Source organism: Emys orbicularis, chromosome 9, assembly GCF_028017835.1.
Source record: "Emys orbicularis isolate rEmyOrb1 chromosome 9, rEmyOrb1.hap1, whole genome shotgun sequence".
Lineage (NCBI taxonomy): Eukaryota > Metazoa > Chordata > Testudines > Emydidae > Emys > Emys orbicularis.
The window spans coordinates 96,050,298-96,074,433 of NC_088691.1; the positions used below are offsets into that span (position 1 = coordinate 96,050,298).

At 41.7% G+C, this 24,136-nt stretch overlaps 1 protein-coding gene across 1 annotated transcript in view; it reads left to right on the plus strand.

Moving 5' to 3' along the window:
• Positions 1-24,136, plus strand: part of PIK3CA (phosphatidylinositol-4,5-bisphosphate 3-kinase catalytic subunit alpha) — a 46,985-nt gene that overhangs the window by 14,027 nt on the left and 8,822 nt on the right. Inside the window, exons 6-10 of the mRNA XM_065410550.1 lie at positions 8,227-8,332; positions 9,816-9,968; positions 10,089-10,223; positions 23,065-23,189; positions 23,560-23,641. Of these exons, the coding sequence (XP_065266622.1) occupies positions 8,227-8,332; positions 9,816-9,968; positions 10,089-10,223; positions 23,065-23,189; positions 23,560-23,641 (601 nt within the window). The remainder of the gene's footprint in view (positions 1-8,226; positions 8,333-9,815; positions 9,969-10,088; positions 10,224-23,064; positions 23,190-23,559; positions 23,642-24,136) is intronic.

Below are 24,136 nucleotides of genomic sequence, written 5' to 3' on the forward strand. Positions count from 1 at the left end.
CACCTTCCTTTATCTTAGCTTCACTTAACCTTGGAAATTTACCACGGAGGTACTTGAAAGCTGCTTGTGTTTTGTCAATGGCCTTAACAAAGTTCTTCATCAGACCCAGCTTAATGTGTAAGGGTGGTAACAAAATCTTCCTTGATTCAACAAGTGGTGGATGCTGAACACTTTTCCTCCCACGGTCCAATGACTGTCGGAGTGGCCAATCTTTCTTGATGTAGTGGGAATCTCTTGCACGACTATCCCATTCACAGAGAAAACAGCAGTACTTTGTGTATCCAGTCTGCAGACCAAGCAAGAGAGCAACAACCTTCAAATCGCCACAAAGCTGCCACTGATGTTGGTCATAGTTTATGCACCTCAAAAGTTGTTTCATGTTGTCATAGGTTTCCTTCATATGGACTGAATGACCAACTGGAATTGATGGCAAAACATTGCCATTATGCAATAAAACAGCTTTAAGACTCGTCTTCGATGAATCAATGAACAGTCGCCACTCATCTGGATCGTGAACAATGGTGAGGGCTGCCATCACACCATCGATGTTGTTGCAGGCTACAAGATCACCTTCCATGAAGAAGAATGGGACAAGATCCTTTTGACGGTCACGGAACATGGAAACCCTAACATCACCTGCCAGGAGATTCCACTGCTGTAGTCTGGAGCCCAACAGCTCTGCCTTACTCTTGGGTAGTTCCAAATCCCTGACAAGGTCATTCAGTTCACCTTGTGTTATGAGGTGTGGCTCAGAGGAGGAGGATGGGAGAAAATGTGGGTCCTGTGACATTGATGGTTCAGGACCAGAAGTTTCATCCTCTTCCTCGTCTGACTCAAGTGAGAATGATTCTGGTGCATCAGGAACCGGCAGTCCTTCTCCGTGGGGTACTGGGCGTATAGCTGATGGAATGTTTGGATAATGCACAGTCCACTTTTTCTTCTTTGACACACCTTTCCCAACTGGAGGCACCATGCAGAAGTAACAATTGCTGGTATGATCTGTTGGCTCTCTCCAAATCATTGGCACTGCAAAAGGCATAGATTTCCTTTTCCTGTTCAACCACTAGCAAAGATTTGTTGCACAAGTGTTGCAGCATATGTGTGGGGCCCACCTCTTGTCCTGATCTCCAATTTTGCAGCCAAAATAAAGGTGATAGGTTTTCTTAACCATAGTGGTTATACTGCGCTTTTGGGATGCAAAAGTCACTTCACCACAAACATAGCAGAAGTTATCTGCACTGTTCACACAAGTACGAGGCATCTCTGCTCACTTTGGCTAAACAGAAATGTGTCCCTTTGCAAAATCAAACACTGACAAATAAGAGCACGACACTGTGTGATTTCTAGAGCTGATATAGGGCAATTTGTTCAGCAGAGTGATGTAAGCTTCGTTATGATTGCATCCATCCATGACTTCTAGGAATAACATGATGCAATTCATATCATGTATGACGCAATACCAGCTTCAGATTGCATCATTCATTGTTTTGCCTAAAAAGCAAGTACTGTCCAAACCCAGTCATAGATTTATTCATAGATCCAGTCAAAGATGTATTTTAGTCATTTCTGGTTTAAATTGAGATCCTTTCCCTTTATAACTCACTTATCCGCCGCCATTCCCAAGTCAAGGGTCGTATATACTGACCCAATAGCATATCTCGAAAACTAGAGCCAATCAACAATTTTAAGCATCATTTTCGTTCTCAGTGACCCAGAATTAGTAAAGTTTGACTAGGTTTATTTCAGAAGCATTTTGGCTGTAGAGCAGTGTTATTGGCACACTCCCCCTGTCACTTGACCTTTCCATATTTTGAATGGAAAGAATCTATTGGAATTCTTTTGAGGGGGTCAACAAGCATCTGGGCAAGGGTGATCCAGTGCATATAGTGTACTTGGACTTTCAGAAAGCCTTTGACAAGGTCCCTCACCAAAGGCTCTTAAGCAAAGTAAACAGTCATGGGATAAGAAGGAAGGTTCTCTCATGGATCAGTAACTGGTAAAAAGATAGAAAACAAAGAGTCAGTTTTCACAATGGAGAGAGGTAAATAGTGGTGTCCCTCAAGAGCTTATACTGGGACCAGTGCTGTTCAACATATTCATAAATTATCTGGAAAAGGGGTAAATAGTGAAGTGGAAAAGTTTGCAGACGATACAAAATTACTCAAGATAGCTAGGTCCAAAGCAGACTTTGAAGAATTACAAAACTGGGTAACTGGGCAGCAAAATGGCAGATGAAATTCAACTCTACATACAAACTGATGGGGTCTAAATTAGTTATCACTCAAGAAAGAGATTGTGGATAGTTCTCTGCAAGTATCTGCTTAATGTGCAACTGCAGTCAAAAAAGCTAACAATGTTAGGAACCATTAGGAAAGGGTTAGATAATAAGTCAGAAAATATCATAATGCCACTATATAAAGCCATGATATGACCACACTTTGAATACTGCATTCAGTTTTGGTTGCCCCATCTCAAAAAAAGATATATTAGAAATGGAAAAGGTACAGAGAAGGGCAACAAAAATGATTAGGGGTATGAAACAGCTTCCATGTGAGGAGAGAGAGAAGGACTGGGACTGTTCAGCTTGGAAAAAGAGACAACTGAGTGGGGATAGGATAGAAGTCTATAAAATCATGAATGGTGTGGAGGAAATTAATAAGGGTGTGTTATTTGTCCCTTCATGTAACACAAGAACCAGGGGTCACAGGATGAAATTAAAAGGCAGCAAGTTTAAAACAAAGAAAAGGAAGCACTTCTTCATACAACGCACGGTCAGCCTTTGGAACTCGTTGCCAGAAGATGTTATGAAGGCCAAACTAGGTTAAAAAAAGAATTAGATAAGTTCATAGAGGATAGGTCCATCAGTGGCTATTAGCCAAGATGATCAGGGATGCAATCCCATGCTCTGGGTGTCCCTAAGCCTCTGGCTTCCAGGAGCTGGGACTGGATGGCAGGGGATGGATCACTCAATAATTGCCCTGTTCTGTTCACTCCTGCTGAAGCATCTGGCACCAGCTACTGTCGTAAGACAGAATACTGGCCTAGCTGGACCCTTGGTATGTCCCGATATGGCCATTTTGACATTCTTATTTCCAATCCAATGCTAACAACTTGTCTGCTTTCAGCCTTCTCTTCTACTATTATGGTGGTTGATTCTCTGTTTCTCCTCTCCTCTATCCTTACTCTTTTGCCCCTCTCTCACATTGCAAGGTCTGCCGTACCATCCCCCCAGTCCTGGATCACTCTCAATAGCTGCTTCCTCTGTTCCTGCTCTCATACCATGGAGCATCTCTGGCAGAAATTCTGTGACCAGGCTGACCTTCCTCCACTACAGATTTGTTCTTTCCTCTGTAAGTTCTGCCATCTTCCTAGCTAAACAACTCTACTTCTCCAACTTAATTACATCTCAACTACCACCTTATCTCCCTTTTTTCCCTTTTATTTCTAAGGTTATTGAACACATTGTTTACAATTGCTGTCTGGAGTTCCTCCCTTCTAGTTCCATCTTAGACCCTCTCCAGTCCAGCTTCTGTCTCTTGCTCTCAACTGAAACTGCTCTTGCCAATGGTCTCTTCTTAGCCATATCTCAGAACTAGTACTCTATCCTCATCCTCGTTGACCTGATAGTTGACCATTCCCTTCTTCTTGAAATCTTATCCTCCCTTAGCTTCCATAACTGTTTTCTCCCTCCCCTAGTTCTCCTCCTAACTCTCTCATTGCTCCTTCACCGTGTCCTTTGGAGGATCTTCATCATGCCATCTCCCAATTTGGGGGGGGGGGGATTCTGCAGGGCTCTGTCCCTGGTCCCCTTCTCTTCTCCCTCTGCACCTCTTTCTCTGGGTAATCTCCCCCACAAACACAAATTCAACTCTATGGGGCCAACTCACAGATCTACCTCTCTACTCCAGTCTCCTTCTGTCCGAACTAATATCTTAGCGTATCTCTCTGAAATCTCTTTTTGGCTGTCTTGCTGTCAGCTCAGGTGCAACATGGCTACAAGAGAGCTCTTTATCTTCCCCTTCAAGGCCTCCCAGCTGCCTCCTTTCTTTTTCCTGTGGACAACCCCACTTGCCTGCCTGTTGCTCATACTCATAATCTGGTGTCATCTTTGACTTGGACCTCTCTCTAGATCCTCACATCCAAGCTAGATCAAAGTCTTGTTGAGTCTTTCTGTATGACAACTCCAAGATATAACCTTTCCCATCCATTCACACAACTAAAACTCTTGTCCAACCTTTCATCAATGCATATCTCAAATACTGCAATATCCTTTTCTCTGGCCTTGGTTAATTCAGTCTTACCGTTCAGAATGCTGCTGCAAAAATCATTTTCCTAGCCTGTCGCTTTAACCATGTCACCCCTTTCTTTATGGCCCTCCACTGACTTCCCCTTCTGTCTTGCATCAAACCTGTTACTCGTCTTCACTTTCAGAGCCCCTTGCAGCCTGCGCTACCTATCATCTCTCATTCATTACCAAGATATTGACTCTTGCCTCCAATTGGTCAATGATGACAGCATCCATCCTCTAATTGTTAAGTTTTCAAACACCTTTGTGCTTTCTCCCATGCTGCCCCTCACACATTAGAGGAGTTCCGAGTAAATAGTTGCAAAGCTACATCAATATCCTCCTTCAAACTCTCTCCTTTTCTGTGATGGCTCCAAAAAACTGAACAAAAACTAGGCCACTGGTGCACAGAGGCCACAGCCTGTCATTCTGACCATTGTTGTCTCGTGTCCTTATATTCCCCCATCTATCTGTATCCATCTGTTTTGTCTCTTGTTTTATACTTAGATTACAAGCTGTTTGTGGAAGGAACTGTCCTTTTGTTCTGTTTGTACAGCACTTAGCACAGTGGGTTTCTGATCCATGACTTAAGACTCCTAGGTGCTACGATAATACAGGTAACACAAGAACTAGGGGCCACCAAATGAAATTAATAGGCAGCAGGTTTAAAACAAACACAAGGAAGTATTTTTTCACACAACACACAGTCAAGCTGTGGAACTCCTTGCCAGAGGATGTTGTGAAGGCCAAGACTATAACAGGGTTCAAAAAAGAACTAGATAAATTCATGGAGGATAGGTCCATCAATGGCTATTAGCCAGGATGGGCAGGGATGGTGTCCCTAGCACTATTTCCCAGAAGCTGGGAATGGGCGACAGGATGGATCACTTGATGATTACCTGTTCTGTTCATTCCCTCTGGGGCATCTGGCATTGGCCACTGTTGGAAGACAGGATACAGGGCTAGATGGACCTTTAGTCTGACCCAGTATGGCCATTCTTATGTTCTTAAATAATATCAGTCTCCTTTTAAGCAGAAATCCAAAGAGTAAGGTCTATGTAGAGCTAAGGGAGCACTATTGATACACTTGCAACTTTTAAGAACTTAATGTTCGCTTTTAAAATGCTCCTTTTTAGCATTTTGTGTTTAGCTTTTCAGTTCTTCCATGAGCATAGTCAATTTTTAAAAGCTGGTGCCCTCTTCGAACAGAGGAAATCTAACTTGGCAACCCAACAAAGAAAATATAATTATGCATCTTTGCTTTGGTAGGGTAATAGCCAAACATATAAGTTGATATATTCAACATGTTTTAAGAAGTCTATAACAACAATAATAATAATGATAATACTTGGTAGTTCTGTAGAGCCAAATTCTGCTCTTTGACACCCAAGTGTAAATCTGAAGTAACTCCATTAACTTCAGTGGAGTAACCCCAGAATTAGTGTTTGTAGCAGAGAGCAGAGTCTGTGCCTGTTTATTATTTATATGGAGGTTAAAAGGTGATGGAACTCCAAAAATTGCCTTCATGTGCAGAGTATGTAATGCTAGGGAGCTACTGAGATGAAAATCCCTACTGTCACTTATAGAAGACTGTAAAATTTCAATCCTGCTGCTCTGTAAAATGGAGCATTTGAAGAAACCATTTGTAATTATAACAATCTTTACAGCCTTATTTTATTAGTTACAGCGCAGTAATTGGTTGCACTCACTGTTCTTCAAGCTTCTCTGACTTTCATTGGCTAACAGACATCCTGTACTAAATTCAAGTATTCTTCTCCAGTGTTGTTAATTGTTTCCTGTGCAGTCTCAACAGAATCATAATTAATATAGCTATGCAAATATTTGGAAAGTATCCATTAGCTAGCTAGGAAATTATTCTTTCTTATTACACTGTTGTACAGGAAGTATTGCTGTAGATGAGTGATATTCAACCTTTTTTCATTTGCGAACCATTAAAAAATTTCAAATAGAGAGGCTGACCCCTTTGGAAATCTTAGACGTCGTCTGCAGACTCCCAAGGATCTGCAGACCACAGGTTGAAAACCACTGCTGTAGATCGTTGGCATTTAGTAAATACAAATACCAAATTTGTAGCGAAACTTAACCTTAAAAAAAAAAAAACAATATTTTATCATACCCGGGAAAAGGAAGTGTACATCAGGGAGAAGAGTGATGAGACACTGGTTTTTACTAAATGTAAAACTGACCAGTGGTGTATGACAGTTTTTCATTCATTTACTTCCTCTTAGGATTTATATCCTCAGAATTGAATTTTTTTTTCTTCCATTTGTCTGTGACAGTACTTCCTCTACATCTTGGAAGGGGAGGGGGATTTCTTCAGAGAGCGTCTATTTACATATTAGTAAGACTACATTTTAGTCATGGGTATTTTCAGTAAAAGTCACAGATAAGTCATGGGCAGTAAACAAAAATTCATGCCCCGTGACCTGTCCATGACTTTTACTAAAAATACCAGTGCATAAAACTTGTGGGGAGGGGTAGGGGGGTAAGCGCTGCCTGGGGGCCCTGCGGATGCTGGGGGAGGGCAGCCTGGCTGCTGGGGGGGGGGCAGCCCAGGACCCCTGCTGGTGCTGGGGGGGCGTAGGTGGTGGCGCACAGGCTGGGACCCCTGCTAGTGTTGGGGCGGGGGGGTTGGCAGGGCCGGCAGGCTCCCTACCTGGCTCCACGCCTCCCCCCCACCCCCAGCAACAGCAGAGTTTGGGTGTGGAAGGGGGCAGGGGGTTGAGGCATGGGAAGGGGTGAGGCAGGCTCTGGGCGGCGTTTACCTGGGGGGGCTCCTTGGAAGCGGCGACACCCCCCTCGCTCAGCTGCTAGGCAGAAGGGTGGCCAGGCACCGTCCCAGCTCCTATGGGCCGTGGTTCCTGGCCAATGGGAGCTGCAAAGCCAGCGCTCTGGACGGAGGCAGTATGCAGAGCTGCCTGGCCACGCCTCCGCCTAGCAGCTGAGGAAGGGGGACGTCGCTGCTCCTGAAGGGCCCCCCCAGGTAAGCACCGCCCAGAGCCCGCCTCACCCCGTCCTGTGCCCCAGCCGCCTGCCCCCTCCCACACCCAAACTCTGCTGCTGGCGGGGGTGCGGGGGTCCAAGACTGCCCCAGCAGCAGCACGGGCTGCCTGAGCTGCCCCTGAGCCAGGCGCACCGTCCGCTGCAGAAGTCACGGAGGTCACAGAAAGTCACGGAATCCCGTGACTTCCATGACAAACCCGCAGCCTTACATATTAGTTATATCCTGTTCTGACGTGCTTAAATTTTTTTGCTCGACTTAAGCCTACTAAAGTGCTTAAAAATGCATGGCTCTATATTGTAATGTAACTATAAATATGGCATTGTTTGTTTCCGAATGATCCCAATACTGAGTTTACAAGTAGTTGAAAATATGTGTTTCTAACTAGCTCTTGTAACTCAAACTGGGCTCTGAGAGTCAAGCCAACTTCTTTACTTTGTATGCATCTTCATGAATAGTTAAAGATTTTGCAGGCCAAATTAAATCCTCAATAACAACCATGCAAGCCCATGTCTTCAGACTAGGACTACGTTGACAATTACAGTTAGGGAGTCTGCGCGAGTGTTGATTAAATTTGGTAAACAATTCTATTGAAGAGCTGCTCAAGAAGGAATAAAATCCAGCTCACTTTCTCGGAGCGACATTGGTTCTGCAGGGCTAACCAGAGTAAAAAGCAATAAGGACTTTGGTGACTAAAAGCAGTAGACGTGACTGAATACATGCAGGAGGCTGATCTGCTCAATCAGAAAGTGCCATTTTGATGATGATGCTCTTCTAGAGTAGAAATATATATTTAATATCCTTGGAGGAGGAACAAACTCTGATTTTTCCATATCATTTTGTGCCTATTTACTAACTAAAGTGTACTGAGTTTTATCTGTTTTAACCTGGTTTTTATTTTACTTTTAAAATCCCACAGATGGAATGAATGGCTGTCATATGACATGTACATTCCTGATCTCCCACGTGCTGCTCGGCTTTGCCTTTCCATCTGCTCTGTTAAGGGCAGAAAGGGTGCTAAGGAGGTAAAATATTTAATAATTTTAATAGTTCTAATGTGTTGTAAGATAAAACTCCAGGCAGCCAAGTTTGGGAAGAACAGTTGGCCAACACTTCAATAGAAGTTGGTCTTACCAAAATCTTTTATTTTCTTGAATTTTTATTTGATTAAAATATCACCCAAGATGTATAGAAACTTCTCTTAACTTTGACTACAAATTAATTTTTTTGTTACCTGATATATTTGTTGTATATTATCCATGCAGCACTAATTGTGGTCTGTATGGTTGAACAGAAAGGGTTAGGCCAAAATTTTCAAACGTGGGTGCCTAAAGTTAGGTTCCTCAAGCCATTCTTAGGTGCCCAAAAAATACAGGTGTGTGAGAAGGTGCTGAGCATTTGTATCTCCTTTTGACTTAAATGGGAGTTGGGGTTGCTAAACAATTTGAAAAAAATCAGCAAGCTTTACTGGGGTGCCTAAAATGTGGGTTTTGGATCCTAACTTTAAGCATCCAGGCTCAAAAACTTTGGTCTTAAGTGTGTGTGTGTGTGTGTGTGTGTGTGTGTGTGGATGTGTTCTGATGTACTATCCGTTTTTTATGTTAGTTTGTGAGTATATAAGACTTCGCATTTTTGTGCAGTTTAAAATCCTTGAAAGACTTACTTGAGGAAAAAATCCTGGTAGGCAGCTGTAACTGTTTAGATTGTGTTCTTTGAAATGATTGTCACAGCAGCTGACAAGACAGAGGTTTGAAGTCTCACAGGGAAAATATGCTACAGCTGTCATAATTTGCTCTCTGCTAACCTCCATACTTTCACACACACTGTCTCTCCACATTTGACAGTAAGGATTTAATAGCAGAGACATAGTGCTGTAATGATGTCTCATGACAAATCTTATATGTTCTGTAATATATTGTGTAAATTAAGTATTATCACAAATAATTAAAACTAGATTTGTCAAAATGAACAGAGTACAACTTGCGATGTAATTCTTGCCTTTTAATTGTTTGCTTTGCTCTTTTTGCTAACTTAAAAAATTGATTAATTACGGTAATACATTATTTATTCTTAATAGCAAGGTTCTACTACACTATTTTCCTTAATCCAGCTGACATCCAAACAAGATTGCCTGAAAAAAGTATTGAGAAATATCTGATTCAGCGTGCATGCACATGACTTTCATGCGCATATGGTGGTGTTGTTTTCTTGGTTAGAAAACTTAGAAATCAAGATATAACAAACAAGCAAGTCAAAAATGTAGGAAAAATAGTGGCTGTTAACTATGCTGGCTTTCATTTTGATAAATTATATTATTTCTGGTTTCTCATAGTGTCAATGCACTACAATACAAATAGTGTTTTGATCTACTTTATAATTGTGTGATTCCATAGTTCAGTTTTTCAAAAAATCTTTTTCCTCCTCCCTTTATTCCTTGAAATCCAATATTGTACTATAACTTGATCACTCTTCACTCTCATTTATTAATGATCATTTGATCTTTTTAAGGAACACTGCCCATTGGCTTGGGGAAATATAAACATGTTTGATTATACAGACACTCTTGTGTCTGGGAAAATGGCTTTGAATCTGTGGCCTGTGCCTCATGGGCTGGAAGATCTGCTAAATCCTATTGGCGTTACTGGGTCAAATCCAAATAAGGTAAATTGATGCTTATATTCTAATTTCAGCCTTAGTAACACACATCTACTTGTTCAGATTATAGTGATTTCTAATTTATAATTTGTTTCAGAACAATCATGAAAATTCTTTTTTCCTCAGGAAACTCCATGTTTAGAGCTGGAATTTGATTGGTTTAGCAGCCCTGTAAAGTTTCCAGACATGACAGTGATTGAAGAACATGCCAATTGGACTATATCTCGAGAACTAGGGTTTAACTACAGCCATGCGGGGCTGGTAAGGGGAATTTATTTTCCAGGATTAGATACTAAAACTTTAAAATATTTGCACATTTTGAAGTGCTTTATTTGTGGGGGGGAAATATATTTTATATCAAAATACATGAAGCCAAATTTTTTTTGATAAACACCAGATAAAAAATGGTCAACAGGTTCTGTCTCTTGCAGTAAAACATCTTGATGCTTCACTGATCAACCAAAATCTTTTAAGGATATAACTGTGTCTTACTGTGCAAACCGTTCTGGACTTTTCCCAGCTTATATAAACAATTTGTCTAGATGTCTGAACGTTACATTTTTTGCAAAATTAACTTAATAGGGTTAGATTCTCCATCAGTGGCACTATTTCTTTTAATTTTTCCCTCTCTCCCCTCCCTCCCTCCCACAATTTCTTGTCTGTTGTATATAGGTTTTATCTTTGAAAAACCTTTCTTTTATAGTCTGTAATATGCTCGTAACTTCTTTGGCAATGCTGATCTCTAAGTTCTATGTTCTACCAAACTGCCAAAAGTTAACTTTATTAGCAGTCAGAGATACAGTGTCTTGAGCTGAGCCCCATGCATTCTGCGATTCGGTGGCCTTGAAATTTACCACCAAATCTATCTATTGCTTCAAATGCTGAGCTTCCTTTTTTTTATTAAATTATATTTCTAGCCCTGATGATTAAGTAGAAAACCTCAAAAATGTGAATGAAAACCAATTCAATGTTTTCTTCCTGAAACAATAGCTCTTATATGTAAACTCATTCATGTCAAAAGACTGTTGGCACTGAAACCTAAAAATGGTAGTTTAGGTCCAGTTTACTTCAGAATCCCATGGGGCCATGAGTATATGGTATAACCTTAGAAGACTGACGCTAAGTGCTTTTCCAAACCATTCAGACTGTTTTTATTTTGTACATCCGTTTTGTTCTGGCTGGGCCAAACATGAGTGGCACTGCCACCCCAAGAGCCACGTCACAATGCCACTCAGTCAAATTTGGCCTGGCTGCCTCCACAAACCTCCCTGAAATTAATTGGAAAATGTTGGTCAGTATGGACTGCACTGTGTCTGCAAACTCTTCAAAATGCTTTCCCCTGCCCAGGAGCGCAACCTCGGTCTTGGTTGGGTTCAGCTTCAGCCAGCTGTTCTTTGTCTTTGAGCTGATCTTATCCAAGCACTGGGCCGCCCTAGTGGTAGTGGCATGGCCATGTGTGGTGAATGATAAGTAGGGCTCTGTGTTGTCTAGATATTGCAGTCTCCTTCTGTTACCATTACTGGCCAAAGTTTCAAACGTAGGTGCCTAGAGTTATGTGCGCTTCACCTTCTTTAAAACAAGCACACACAATTCAGACTTGGGTGTCATATTTTGCACATAAATAAGGAATAAATTGTCTTTAAGACGCAGTCTTGAATAAGAGGGGAAAGGGTAATATAGGCACAGTGCCCGTGGGAGCATCAGGTTCAGGGTGAATAGAAATCAGTGATTTCTTTTGGAAAAACTAAAACATTTTTATTTAAATCAGATATTTTTTTATTTTATTTAAATTGTTTTTTAAAAATAACTCTTTAAAATGAAATCTGAATGTAATACAAAATATGTTAAATCCTAAACTTCTTATAATCTCTTAAAACATTTTAAATGAGAAATAAATATGCTGAATCCATGAGCCTCTACCAAAAAAGCTGCTTTTTTATGAAGAATGAAAATGGGGAAAAAATTTAACTTTTGAGATCAAGCTTTAGGAATATGGCACAGTAGGTCATGTACTGTACTAAGAGCTTGTTTTGTTTAATAAAAATAAATTGTATATGCTGTTTAATTAAATTCTAGTTGCTATCCTAATGCAGCTTGACACAAATCATGAGCAAAAATTAATTAGCTAGTAAATAGGCAATATATCATTCACCATTTTCTAACATGCTAAACATGTACAATTAATCAGAATCTGAAAATATTAAGCTATATAATTGCTTAAATAAAACTGTTATAATGTACCAAATCTAGTTCTATTTAGTTGTAAATCAGCATGTTTTAATGGTTATATCAACCAATGAGAATGCACCTTTCTTTAGAAAATAGTTGAAGTACAAATGGAAAAGTTGATTAAAATTGATTATTTAAATTGCCTTGATTTAAATCATTCCACTCTGATCAGGTGTCACTGAAGCTGAGGGTATGTCTTCACTACCGGCTGGATCGGCGGGCAGCGATCGATCCAGCGGGGATCGATTTATCGCGTCTAGTCTAGACGCGATAAATCGATCCCCGAGCGCTCTCCCGTCGACTCCTGTACTCCAGCTCAGCGAGAGGCGCAGGCAGAGTCGACGGGGGAGCAGCAGCAGTCGACTCACCGTAGTGAAGACACCACAGTAAGTCGATCTAAGTACGTCGACTTCAGCTACGTTATACATAGCTGAAGTTGCGTAACTTAGATCGATTCCCCTCCCCCCAGTGTAGACCAGGCCTCAATATTTCCTCTAAGAGCCACAATGCCTCCTTTTCTTCTCTGGAGGAGGAGTAAGTTATGATACCCCTTTATGTGAGACAGCATATATGCATCCCAGCTTGGCTTGTAGCCCTATTGTGGCCTCACAGAGTGGGTAGGAAGCCTCCCACCCCACCCCAATTCCTTTGTGCGGCCATGTTAGTGCTAGGCATGATCTAACCCTGAGTGGCCTGATTTTCAGAGAGGTTGAGAAGTTTGAATCTGATTGGAGCAGTGGGTGCTCAGTACCTCTGAGTCAGTTCATTTTATTAGGTGCCTAAATGTGAATTTAGTTGCCTAACTATACAATATTGGCTATCATCATCACTGTTGTAACTTACATGAAAGAAATAAGTATACAAAGAAATAAAGACACAGTCCCTTCCTTGAAGAGCTTCCTGTTTTTAAATTGTGATCAGAAAGAGGAACGGGAAAGGGAAAGAGGGACAAAGCTGACAAAAAATTAGGGTAACCTGATTGATGTTACTTTATGAACCAAAAGGCATAGCAGTGGGAACAAGAGACAGATTTTGGTGGTAACATAGGAAGAGATGTGACAAGGTTTGATAAGGGCCTGCATGTGAAAGGAGAAGGAAAGGGACAACTTTAAAAGAATACCACAGTTGTGAGCTTGAGTACCCAAGGGATAGTGGAGTTGTCTGAAACTGGGGAAGAAAGGGTGAAGAAGAAAAGTCAAAGTTTACATGTTTGACAGCCTAGGATTGAGGAAGCAGAAGAAGATACTGAAGAAATAGGAAGAGATGCAATCCTTGATAGATGAGGGGTAGATCTGAGAGTCACTGGCATAGAGGTGATAAGAGATCAGCCTTATGTATGAGGTTGTACAAGGAAAAGAGAAGGGGGGGTGAGGCAGACTCTGAAAAACTGCAACAAAGTTGAAGAAGTGCGATGATAAATCAAAGGCAACACTGAAGGAGATTACATGCAGGTGAAGAACCAGAAAAGAAAGGGCTGTAAGTCCACATAAGATGAAGATAGTTTTGAGAGCTGGGTGGTCAACAGTATTAAAGGTAGCAAAGACTGAAGAGAATGCGTATGGTCCTTAGGATTGGCAAGGGAGAGATCAGTAGTGACTATAGTGAGGGTTTGTAAATTAGGGTATGTCTACACTACGGGATTAATCCGAATTTATATAATTCGAATTTAGGAAACCGATTTTATAAATTCGAATGTATTCGGCCACACTAGGCACATTAATTCGGTGGTGTGCGTCCAAGCTACCGTACTAGCATCGATTTCCAGAGCATTGCATTGTGGGTAGCTTTCCCATAGCTATCCCATAGTTCCCGCAGTCTCCACCCCCCTTGGAATTCTGGGTTGAGACCCCAGTGCATGATGGTGCAAAAAACATTGTCGCAGGTGGTTCTGGGTACAGCCTCCCCCTCCCTCCCTGAAAGCAACGGCAGACAACCATTTCGCGCCTTTTTTCCTGAGTGAACTCTGCAGACTCCATACCGCAGCAAGCATGGATCCCGCTCAGCTCCAGAACGCAGTCATGAACATTGTAAACACCTTGCGCGTTCTCGTGGAGTTTATGCTTACCCAGGACCAGAAAAAAGAGGTGAGGAGGAGGAGGCGGCGACTGCAGCGCAGCGACAAGCGTGATGAGGACATGGACATGGACCGTGAATTCTCTCAGACCGCGGGCCCCGGTGCTTTGGAGATTATGATGTTAATGGGCCAGGTTATAGGCTTGGAACGCCGATTCTGGGCCCGGGAAACAAGCACAGACTGGTGGGACCGCATAGTGTTGCAGGTGTGGGACGATTCCCAGTGGCTGAGAAACTTTCGCATGCGTAAGGGCACTTTCATGGAACTTTGTGACTTGCTTTCCCCTGCCCTGAAGCGCCAGAATACCAAGATGAGAGCAGCCCTCACAGTTGAGAAGCGAGTGGCGATAGCCCTGTGGAAGCTTGCAACGCCAGACAGCTACCGGTCAGTCGGTAATCAATTTGGAGTGGGCAAATCTACTGTGGGGGCTGCTGTGATGCAAGTAGCCAAAGCAATCACGGAGGTGCTGCTATGAAAGGTAGTGACTCTGGGAAATGTGCAGGTCATAGTGGATGGCTTTGCTGCAATGGGATTCCCTAACTGTGGTGGGGCGATAGATGGAACCCATATTCCTATCTTGGCACCGGAGCACCAGGGTACCCACTACATAAACCGCAAGGGGTACTTTTCAATGGTGCTGCAAGCACTTGTGGATCACAAGGGACGTTTCACCAACATCCATGTGGGCTGGCCGGGAAGGGTTCATGACGCTCGCGTCTTCAGGAACACAATCTGTTTAAACGGCTGCAGCAAGGGACTTACTTTCCGGACCAGAAAATAACCGTTGGGGATGTTGAAATGCCAATTGTTATTCTTGGGGACCCAGCCTACCCCTTAATGCCATGGCTCATGAAGCCATACACAGGCAGCCTGGACAGGAGTCAGGAGTTGTTCAACTACAGGCTGAGCAAGTGCAGAATGGTGGTAGAATGTGCATTTGGCCGTTTAAAAGGTCGCTGGCGATCCTTACTGACTCGCTCAGACCTCAGCCAAACCAATATCCCCATTGTTATTACTGCTTGCTGTGTGCTCCACAATCTCTGTGAGAGCAAGGGGGAGACCTTTATGGCAGGGTGGGAGGCTGAGGCAAATCGCCTGGCTGCTGATTACGCGCAGCCAGACACCAGGGCGATTAGAAGAGCACACCAGGAAGCGCTGCGCATTAGGGAAGCTTTGAAAACCAGTTTCATGACTGGCCAGGCTACAGTGTGAAATTTCTGTTTGTTTATCCTTCATGAAAACCCGCGCCCTTTATTGACTCATTCTCTGTAAGGAACCCACCCTCCCCCTTCCCCCAGCTTGCTTTCAAAGGAAATAAAGTCACTATTGTTTAAAAATCATTTATTCTTTATTAATTGATTATAAAAAGAGGGAGAGAACCTGAGTGGGGTTTGGGAGGAGGATCAGCGGGAAGGAAAAGCCCACTAAAAAAATGGCAGCCTTTTGCTTGGGCTGTCCACTGGGGTGGAATGGGAGGGTGTACGGAGCCTCCCCCCCGTGTTCTTACACGTCTGGGTGAGGAGGCTATGGAACATGGTGAGGAGGTAGGGGGGTTATACAGGGGCTGTAGCGGCACTCTGTTCTCCAGCAGCCGTTCCTGAAGCTCCACCAGACGCCGGAGCATGTCTGTTTGCTCACGCAGCAGCCCCAGCGTTGCATCCTGCCTCCTCTGATCTTCCTGACGCCACCTCTCACCTCGAGCATCTCTCCCCTCCTCACGTTGGTCCCTCATGTCCTCACGTTGGTCCCTCCTGTCCTCACGTTCACTGGCTTCTTTCCTATACTTGCAAACCGTGTCCTTCCACTCATTCAGATGAGCTCTTTCACTCCTGGTGGATTGCATGATTTCTGCAAACATCTCGTCTCGCGTCTTCTTTTTCCGACGCCTTATCTGGGATAGCCTTCGGGAAGGAGGAGGGAGGCTTGAAACATTTGCAGCTGCTGGAGGGAGTGAAAAAAGGAGAGAATTTTTTTAAAAGATACATTTTTCAGAACAATGCTTATACTCTTTCACGGTGACAAATACTATTCACATTACATAGCACATGTGATTTCTGTGCAAGGTCGCATTTTGCCTCTTAATATTGAGTGCCTGTGGCTTTGCTGCTAGAGATCACAGACGCAGGTCCGGGCAACAGAATTCAGCTTGCATGCTGCCATGGTAAGCCACTGTCTTTAGGCTTCTGCGCCCTGCTTTCCCACATACCAAGCAAAGCCCGTTGTGCTGCAGTTTTCCTGTTAGCTTGTTTTCTGCTGCTGAAGGTTAACACCCCCCCCACCATCCAATTCTCTGGGATGAGTGCTTTATCCCTCCCCCCACCGCGTGGCTGGTATCAGGGAAGATCCCTGCAGGAACCAAACTAACACCCCCCCCCCAACCCGCCATGAATTCTCTGGGATGAGTGCTTTATCCCTCCCCCCACCGCGTGGCTGGTATCAGGGAAGATCCCTGCTAGCAAAACGCGAAAAGCTCTGGGCCAATCCTCCCTCCCCCCTTTGCATTTGGCTAAATGCAGGGAAGGATTTCTTTTCAGCCACAGGCAAACAGCCCAGTAGGAACGGCCACCTCTGTTCCCTTAATTAAATTCCCGTATTTCAACCAGGTTACCCTAAGCGATATCACTCTCCTGAGGATTACACAGCAAGATAAAGAACGGATGTTGCTTGAATGCCAGCAAACACCGGGACCATACGCTGCCGGGCTTTGTCATGCAATGATACCAGATTACTTGCTACTAGCATGGCGTGGTCAAGTGTCCTACCATGGAGGACGGAATAAGGCTGCACTGCCCAGAAACCTTGTGGCAAGGCTTTTGGAGTACCTCCAGGAGAGCTTCATGGAGATGTCCCTGGAGGATTTCCGCTCCATCCCCAGACATGTTAACAGACTTTTCCAGTAGCTGTACTGGCTGCGAATGCATCCCAAGTGCTCAGGGCAAATTAATCATTAAAAATGCTTGCTTTTAAACCATGTTTTATATTTTAAAAGGTAAACTCACCTGAGGTCCCTTCCATGGGGTCATGGTCTTGGGTACTGGCTTGGGAGGGTACTTCAGTCAGGGTGAGAAACAGATCCTGGCTGTTGGGGAGAACGGAGAGCTGGGTGCTCTCTGCCAGCTCGTCCTCCTCCTCCTCCTCTTCCCCTTCCGTGGAATCATCAGGTGTACCTGATGAGATTATCCCCATCTCGGAATCCACAGTCAGAGGTGGGGTAGTGGTGGCGGCCCCCCCTAGAAATGCATTTAGCTCGGCGTAGAAGCGGCATGTCCGGCTCTGACCCGGAGCGACCGTTTGCCTCCTTTGCTTTTTGATAGGCTTGTCTGAGCTCCTTGACTTTCACGCGGCACTGATCTGAGTCCCTATTGTGGCCTTTCTCCATCATGCCCTTGGAAATTTTTTCAAAAGTTTTGGCATTTCGTCTTTTCGAACGAAGTTCTGCTAGCACTGAATCCTCTCCCCATATAGCGATCAAATCCAGTACCTCCTGTACGGTCCATGCTGGTGCTCTTTTTCGATTATCAGCCTGCATGGTTACCTGTGCTGATGAGCTCTCTGTGGTCACCTGTGTTCTCCACGCTGTGCAAACAGGAAATGAAATTCAAATGTTCCCGGGGCTTTTCCTGTCCACCTGGCCAGCGCATCCGAGTTCAGATTGCTGTCCAGAGCGGTCACAATGGTGCACTGTGGGATAGCTCCTGGAGGCCAATAACATCGAATTGCGGCCACACTAACCTTTATTCGGATTGACAATACCGATTTTGACGCTACTCCGCTCGTCGAGGAGGAGTACAGAAATCGAATTAAAGGGCTCTTTAATTCGAATTAAATGGCTTCGTTGTGTGGACGGGTCCAGCGTTAATTCGATTTAAAGCAGCTAAATCCGAATTAAAGTCGTAGTGTAGACCAGGCCTTAGTGGTTTCTAAAATGTTCATCTCTACAGTAGCTGAAACCTGTCTAGGTTCTTTCTTTGAGCCCATGACTGTGGTACCTTTAAAAATTACAAAGCACTCTCCTGAATGTCCCCATTTCTCTTTCTTCAACGTGAAAGTAATAGTATGCACTAGGTGAGAGTTATGCTTTCAGAATGCTGTAGTTTTCTCCCACCTATAGGACAGATTAGTAGTGGGGGTCCTCTGATAATCACAGATGGACACAAATCTGCTCATTAATTACTAGTCCAATTCGCCTCCGCTGCAGAAGTTGCTTTAAAGTAGGAATGAGGCAGAGTTGCAGGATGGTCATGTGAGAATCTAGAAGTTGGGGGGTGCATATCTGATGCATATTTGTATCTTCTTGATTGAGTGTAAATCTTGAAAGAACAGATGCTTTTTAGTTTTCTAGAGGCTTTCTGGTTTCTTTAAGGCTCAAATATAGCCACCTCAGTACTGTTTCTTCTATCCTTAGCTGAAACTAGAAAATGCAGAGAGGTATAAATTCTGATAGTTTTTAAAGGCACAACAAAGATGATGTGATACTTTTTGAACTTCAGAAATATTCAGGGTTTGTTTTTCAAGGTTAGGTGGGTGTTTATTTCCTATTGAACCAGCTTGCTCATCCCTATAATACTCAGGAGCGAGATCATAGCAGTTAGAGGTGGAGAAAGGTGTATTAGCATCCATTTACATGTCAATCCAGTAATGCATCGTGCTACTCATACTCTCTCCTTTTTCTCTTTTTGTGTTTTTTTTTCCCCCCACACTGCTACCTACTAAAACTCTAATAATCTCCTACTTTGTGTCTGCCAAGTATCCTCTTGCTGCTCCTTCTAATCCCTCTTTAAAACATTTTTCATAAAATCTTCCTAAATTTGTCTCATCACTATTGATATCTCCACATCATACCTGTTGTTCCTTATGTTGTCTTACCTGTTTTTATCTTGTAAGCTCTTTGGGGCAGGAGCTGGGTATTCTGTAAAGTACCGCGTGTGTTTATGGCTGTATAATAGTAGAGTAATAATGCCAAGTAACTTGAAAAGAAAACTTTGGACAAGACAATGCATGCTACACAGTCAAGATCCGACACAGGCTTAGAGTTTACCAATTACCAATACACTTGTCAAAAATTTTAAACAAGTTAGTCCCAAATGCTGTGGAAATCACCAGGCCAAGTTACCATAGTGGTGGTCTATAAAACATCTTCTGTTAACATACAAAACAATAGACATGTTTTTTTGTTTAATTTTGAAATGTTTTCACACCCCCCCCCCCATTGCACTTTTAACCAATAAATTAGTAGAAATATTTAAGATCAGGCATAGATACTGTTATAATGGAGCATTTATAGATCCATTGTTACTTCAAATATTTTAGAAGCTTTCTCAAATATTAAATGTATATATTATCTACTTTACTGTCCCACACTTCATAGAATTTCAAGTTTTTGATGTTGACCTCAACAGGATAAATGCATTTTCCCACTGGGCTTGACCTAAACCATGAACTTTCTGACCTAATATACAGGTACATTTTGTCTTATGATCCAACATGTGCAAATAGTTTTAAATAATCTTATTTTACAGTGGTATTAAGTGAAGGTCAAGAAAATGTAGGGATTTTTCCAAATTTATAGTGAATTAAAAGCAAATCTAGATTTGAACTGAGCTTCCTGATTCCTAGTCACTTTCTGAAACTTTTATGCTACATTGAATTTACAGGGGGAACTGTCAACTTGAAATCTAGTCAGTTTTGAAAAATGAGTTTCCAGTGCTACCCTTGATCCCCTAAATCCACTTACCAGTGTGTATAGTATGTAAACAAATTTCCTTTTTACCATTTTCTTTTTTCCCTGCCTGGTTGCTTTTCAACAAATACCCACACAAACAAGAAGGAAAACTGAATAACTTGTATAGGAAAAAGAGTGAACTAAAGAAACAAACTGAAAAATCATTTTTCTGTAATCACTTTAAGTTACAATAATCTTCATTGTTTATAACAGCTGCAGCTATAAAAGGAATTTCAGAAGTGTGGTTTGTCTTTTAGTTGATGATGCTTTAACTCTAGACAGTAGCACGTATGCTAGTTCTATTTCCTTATTTTTAATTTGGCTTTGTTCTACTTGTGATGAGCCTCTACCGGAAGATAGATAAATACATGCTTTTAAAAAGTTTTTAATCCTATTTTATAAATAGTACATAAATGTGTGACTTTTTTTATAGGATGGAATATATAGCTTCCCCACTCCTGGCATGAATCCTTTATCCACTAATTTACCTCCCATAATTCTCTCTTGTTTTAGGCTTTTTTTTTTTTTTTATAGCATCTCTTGCCATAACATCAAGTATATATCCCAGTTTTTGATGTCTCTGAGACATTTGGAATAGACATTATTGTGCTTTATCTATTACATGTTCTTTTAAAAAAACATTTCCACTGGTGGTAGTTCTAAAGAATTTGCCTCTTCCCATATCTGACTCCAATTCACTTGCTTCAGAAGCTGCACGCATTAAAGTGAACAGGCTAGAGTGGCTGGATTACTAATCAGGTGAGAGATGGGTGGGGAACAAGTCAAGGAGGGATTTTCAGTAGATATGTGCTGCAAGGGAGTGTGGTATGTTCATTCCCTTTGGAAATGCTCATAACTTAATTTAAGCCATTTTTAAATGTCCCCATATAACACCGTGATCCATGCTTTGTGTGAGTAACTATAATAATACAGTAAACAAAAAAATGACATAACTAAAACTGAAGGCAAAGCATAGTACTTCCAGTCTTAAGTATCTATTATGTACCTTTTTTTAAAAGGCAGTAGGTAGCAGTAGGCTATAATCTGTCAGCTCCTTCTGCGTTAAAATATTTTATGTACATTTTAAGTCATAATACTCTTTAAAAGACAAAACAATATGTCTGTCTGTCTCTGGGTGATTCTAGTTTGTCTTGTTTCTCAAATGAGAACCAGCCACACTTACAGAAAAATCTTCTTACCAAGATGTTCTAGGTCAGGGGTAGGCAACCTATGGCACGCGTGCCGAAGGCGGCACACGAGCTGATTTTCAGTGGCACTCACTGTCCGGGTCCTGGCCACCGGTCCATGGGGCTCTGCATTTTAATTTAATTTTAAATTAAGCTTCTTAAACACTTTAAAAACCTTATTTACTTTACATACAACAATAGTTTAGTTATATATTATAGACTTATAGACAGAGACCTTCTAAAAACGTTAAAATGTATTACTGGCACGCGAAACCTTAAATTAGAGTGAATAAATGAAGACTCGGCACACCACTTCTGAAAGGTTGCCAACCCCTGTTCTAGGTAGTTCCACAATGATGTTACCCAGTAATCTAGATCTGAAAGAAGGTTTCTGTCAACAAAATGGGAACTTCAGACAAAATTTAGTTTTTAATGCACGTTTCACATGGCAAAGAGGCTTACCTCTTCACTTTTCTTTTTGCCATATTTTATAACTATGCATCCTGAAGATCTCAAAATGTGAATTCATATTTAAAGATGTGTGCAGCTGAATAAAATTAGATGTTTCTGGAGCATTTCAGCTTCTGACAAATAAATGGCAAAAATGATAGCACTTAGAAATAGAGCTGGATGAATAACTGATTTTTCAGTTTGCTGGTTGTACCAAAAAAATTGGGAGAAATTTTGTTCTGAGTTGACCCAAAACTTTTTTTAGACAAAGTTCAAAATAAAATAAAAAATGTGGCTTTTTTTTTTTCTGTTAAACTTGAGGTTTATTTAATCAGTTGTTTTGAATCCAAAAATCAATCAATCCAAAATCTTTTATTTTTAAAATGTCATCATAAAACATATTATTTTTAATTTTTTGGATGTTTTTTTCATCTGAAACAATTCAGCAAATTTAACACAGAAAAATCTGTGGTTTTTGGTGGAAACAAGTTTAAGATGAAAAATTTCACTATGCTCTGTGAATTGTGGCTTATGCTAAAGAGCATACCAAAGCTCTACATCACTGAAACCCCTTAGGAATTCTGTCTTTTTACCCTGCAAACCATTCCACACACAAAATATCAGAAGCTCCATTACCCTGGCATCATGATGTAAAACGAAGAAGTTTTACACCAACCATAGACTAAAAGTTACTAAATTATGGGAGAAAGAAAGAAAAGGGGCCAAGGAGTCATGTGGTTTATTTTATTTTGTATCTATAAAATGCATCTATGTAACAGGCTCTGAGCACATGAAATGACACTAAATGAACTCAATCGCAGGATCCACCCAGCTCCCCAGGGGGTTACTTTGAGTGTCCCTATCCCTTTGGGGAATCTGTTCAGCATTAACGAACACTGGCTTTATAGTCACATTGGAAATCAATTTGAAACTCTCCCTCTGATTTTCAAAGCTTCCTGGACATGTTCCACATTTCCTCTCAGACCTCATATTCACCTATTTTCCCCCCCACATTCTGCTTCTCCAGTCTTGGCTTTTTCTCTGCCCCCTTGCAGCAGATTTCCTGAATAGTTTGATAAATGGGGATGGGGTTGTCGCTTTCATCTTGTGGTTTATCAGGCTCTTGCTAGAATCTCATTTGATGGTAGTGTGCCAACTGCTATTGTCCCTTCATCCAACTAATTTCTTTGGAATGATATCCCTGCCCATGGTGGTAAGCAGTTACAAAAATCAAAACACTATAAAGCTAGCACTATTTCATCTTTTTTAAAATCTAATACAGAGCTGCACTCAGATTGAAAGAAACAACCAACAGATTTTTAATAATAGAGTATAAATGATGCTACACTATATAAAAATACTTTGTTTACATCAGATATGTAGCTTGCATGAGAGCAGAAAAAAGTGTGTGGAAGGATAATGTACCATTTTCTTTTACAGAGTAACAGGCTAGCTAGAGATAATGAATTAAGAGAAAGTGACAAAGAGCAACTCCGTGCAATTTGTACTCGAGACCCTCTGTCTGAAATTACTGAGCAAGAGAAGGACTTCCTTTGGAGCCACAGGTATAAAGAATCATAAAGATGGGGTTCTGGAATTCTCTAAAACACATAATTGACTTGAATTCTGACCTGTTGTTCACTATGTTCCTTGCTATGGTTAGCATTTTAGGAAAGCATATATTACAGTTTTATACGTCTATGGAGGAAAGCTGGTGATAGAAGTAATCATTATGTGCCTCAGTTCTGCAAACTTGCGTGCCTGGACAGAGATACCTGTGCCATGCAGAGCCCTGCTGATTTCAGTGGGGCTCTACAGGCATAAAGGTAGATAATATTTCAGGATTGAGGACCATAGTCTGCTGTGATCAAAGTAAATCTACTTACTGTTTACCTCTAGTTTGTATATGCAAGTTACATTTTTTCTCTTTTACAGACACTATTGTGTAAATACCCCAGAAATTCTACCAAAACTACTTTTGTCTGTTAAATGGAACTCTAGAGATGAAGTAGCCCAGGTAATGTACTGCATTCAAGAAACTCTGCTAAAAGACATCATTTTAAACACAGTATTTTGATTTTTAAAAGTGATTTTCTTCAACTTGCATGAAAGTGAGCAATCGTTAGTTAGAATATGTTCTGCTCGTGCAACCCATTGGTTGGTGTGTGTTCTGTCCCCCTCTGTGCCTGATCCACAGATGATATGGGTCTGTTACAGCTAATGGCTCCAGAGCCAGGCTATTTAGTTCAAGAGACTTATGCTTTTCCCTCTAGAGGTCCCTGGTTCAATCCCTGATGTATTGCTGACCAGTGAGTTACACTGGGTTGACATTACTGACTATGGAATGACTGAGGTTGTAATTCGTACTATAGCCTTTTTAATAGTAGATAAAATGTTTAGCAGGTTGTAGTTTACATCAAGTTAGTCATTTGTGAGATCAAAGAGTAAATTCAATTTTTAAACAGGAAAATGATTGCTGGTCTTACATGCGTCTATTTCACAATTATTGTTT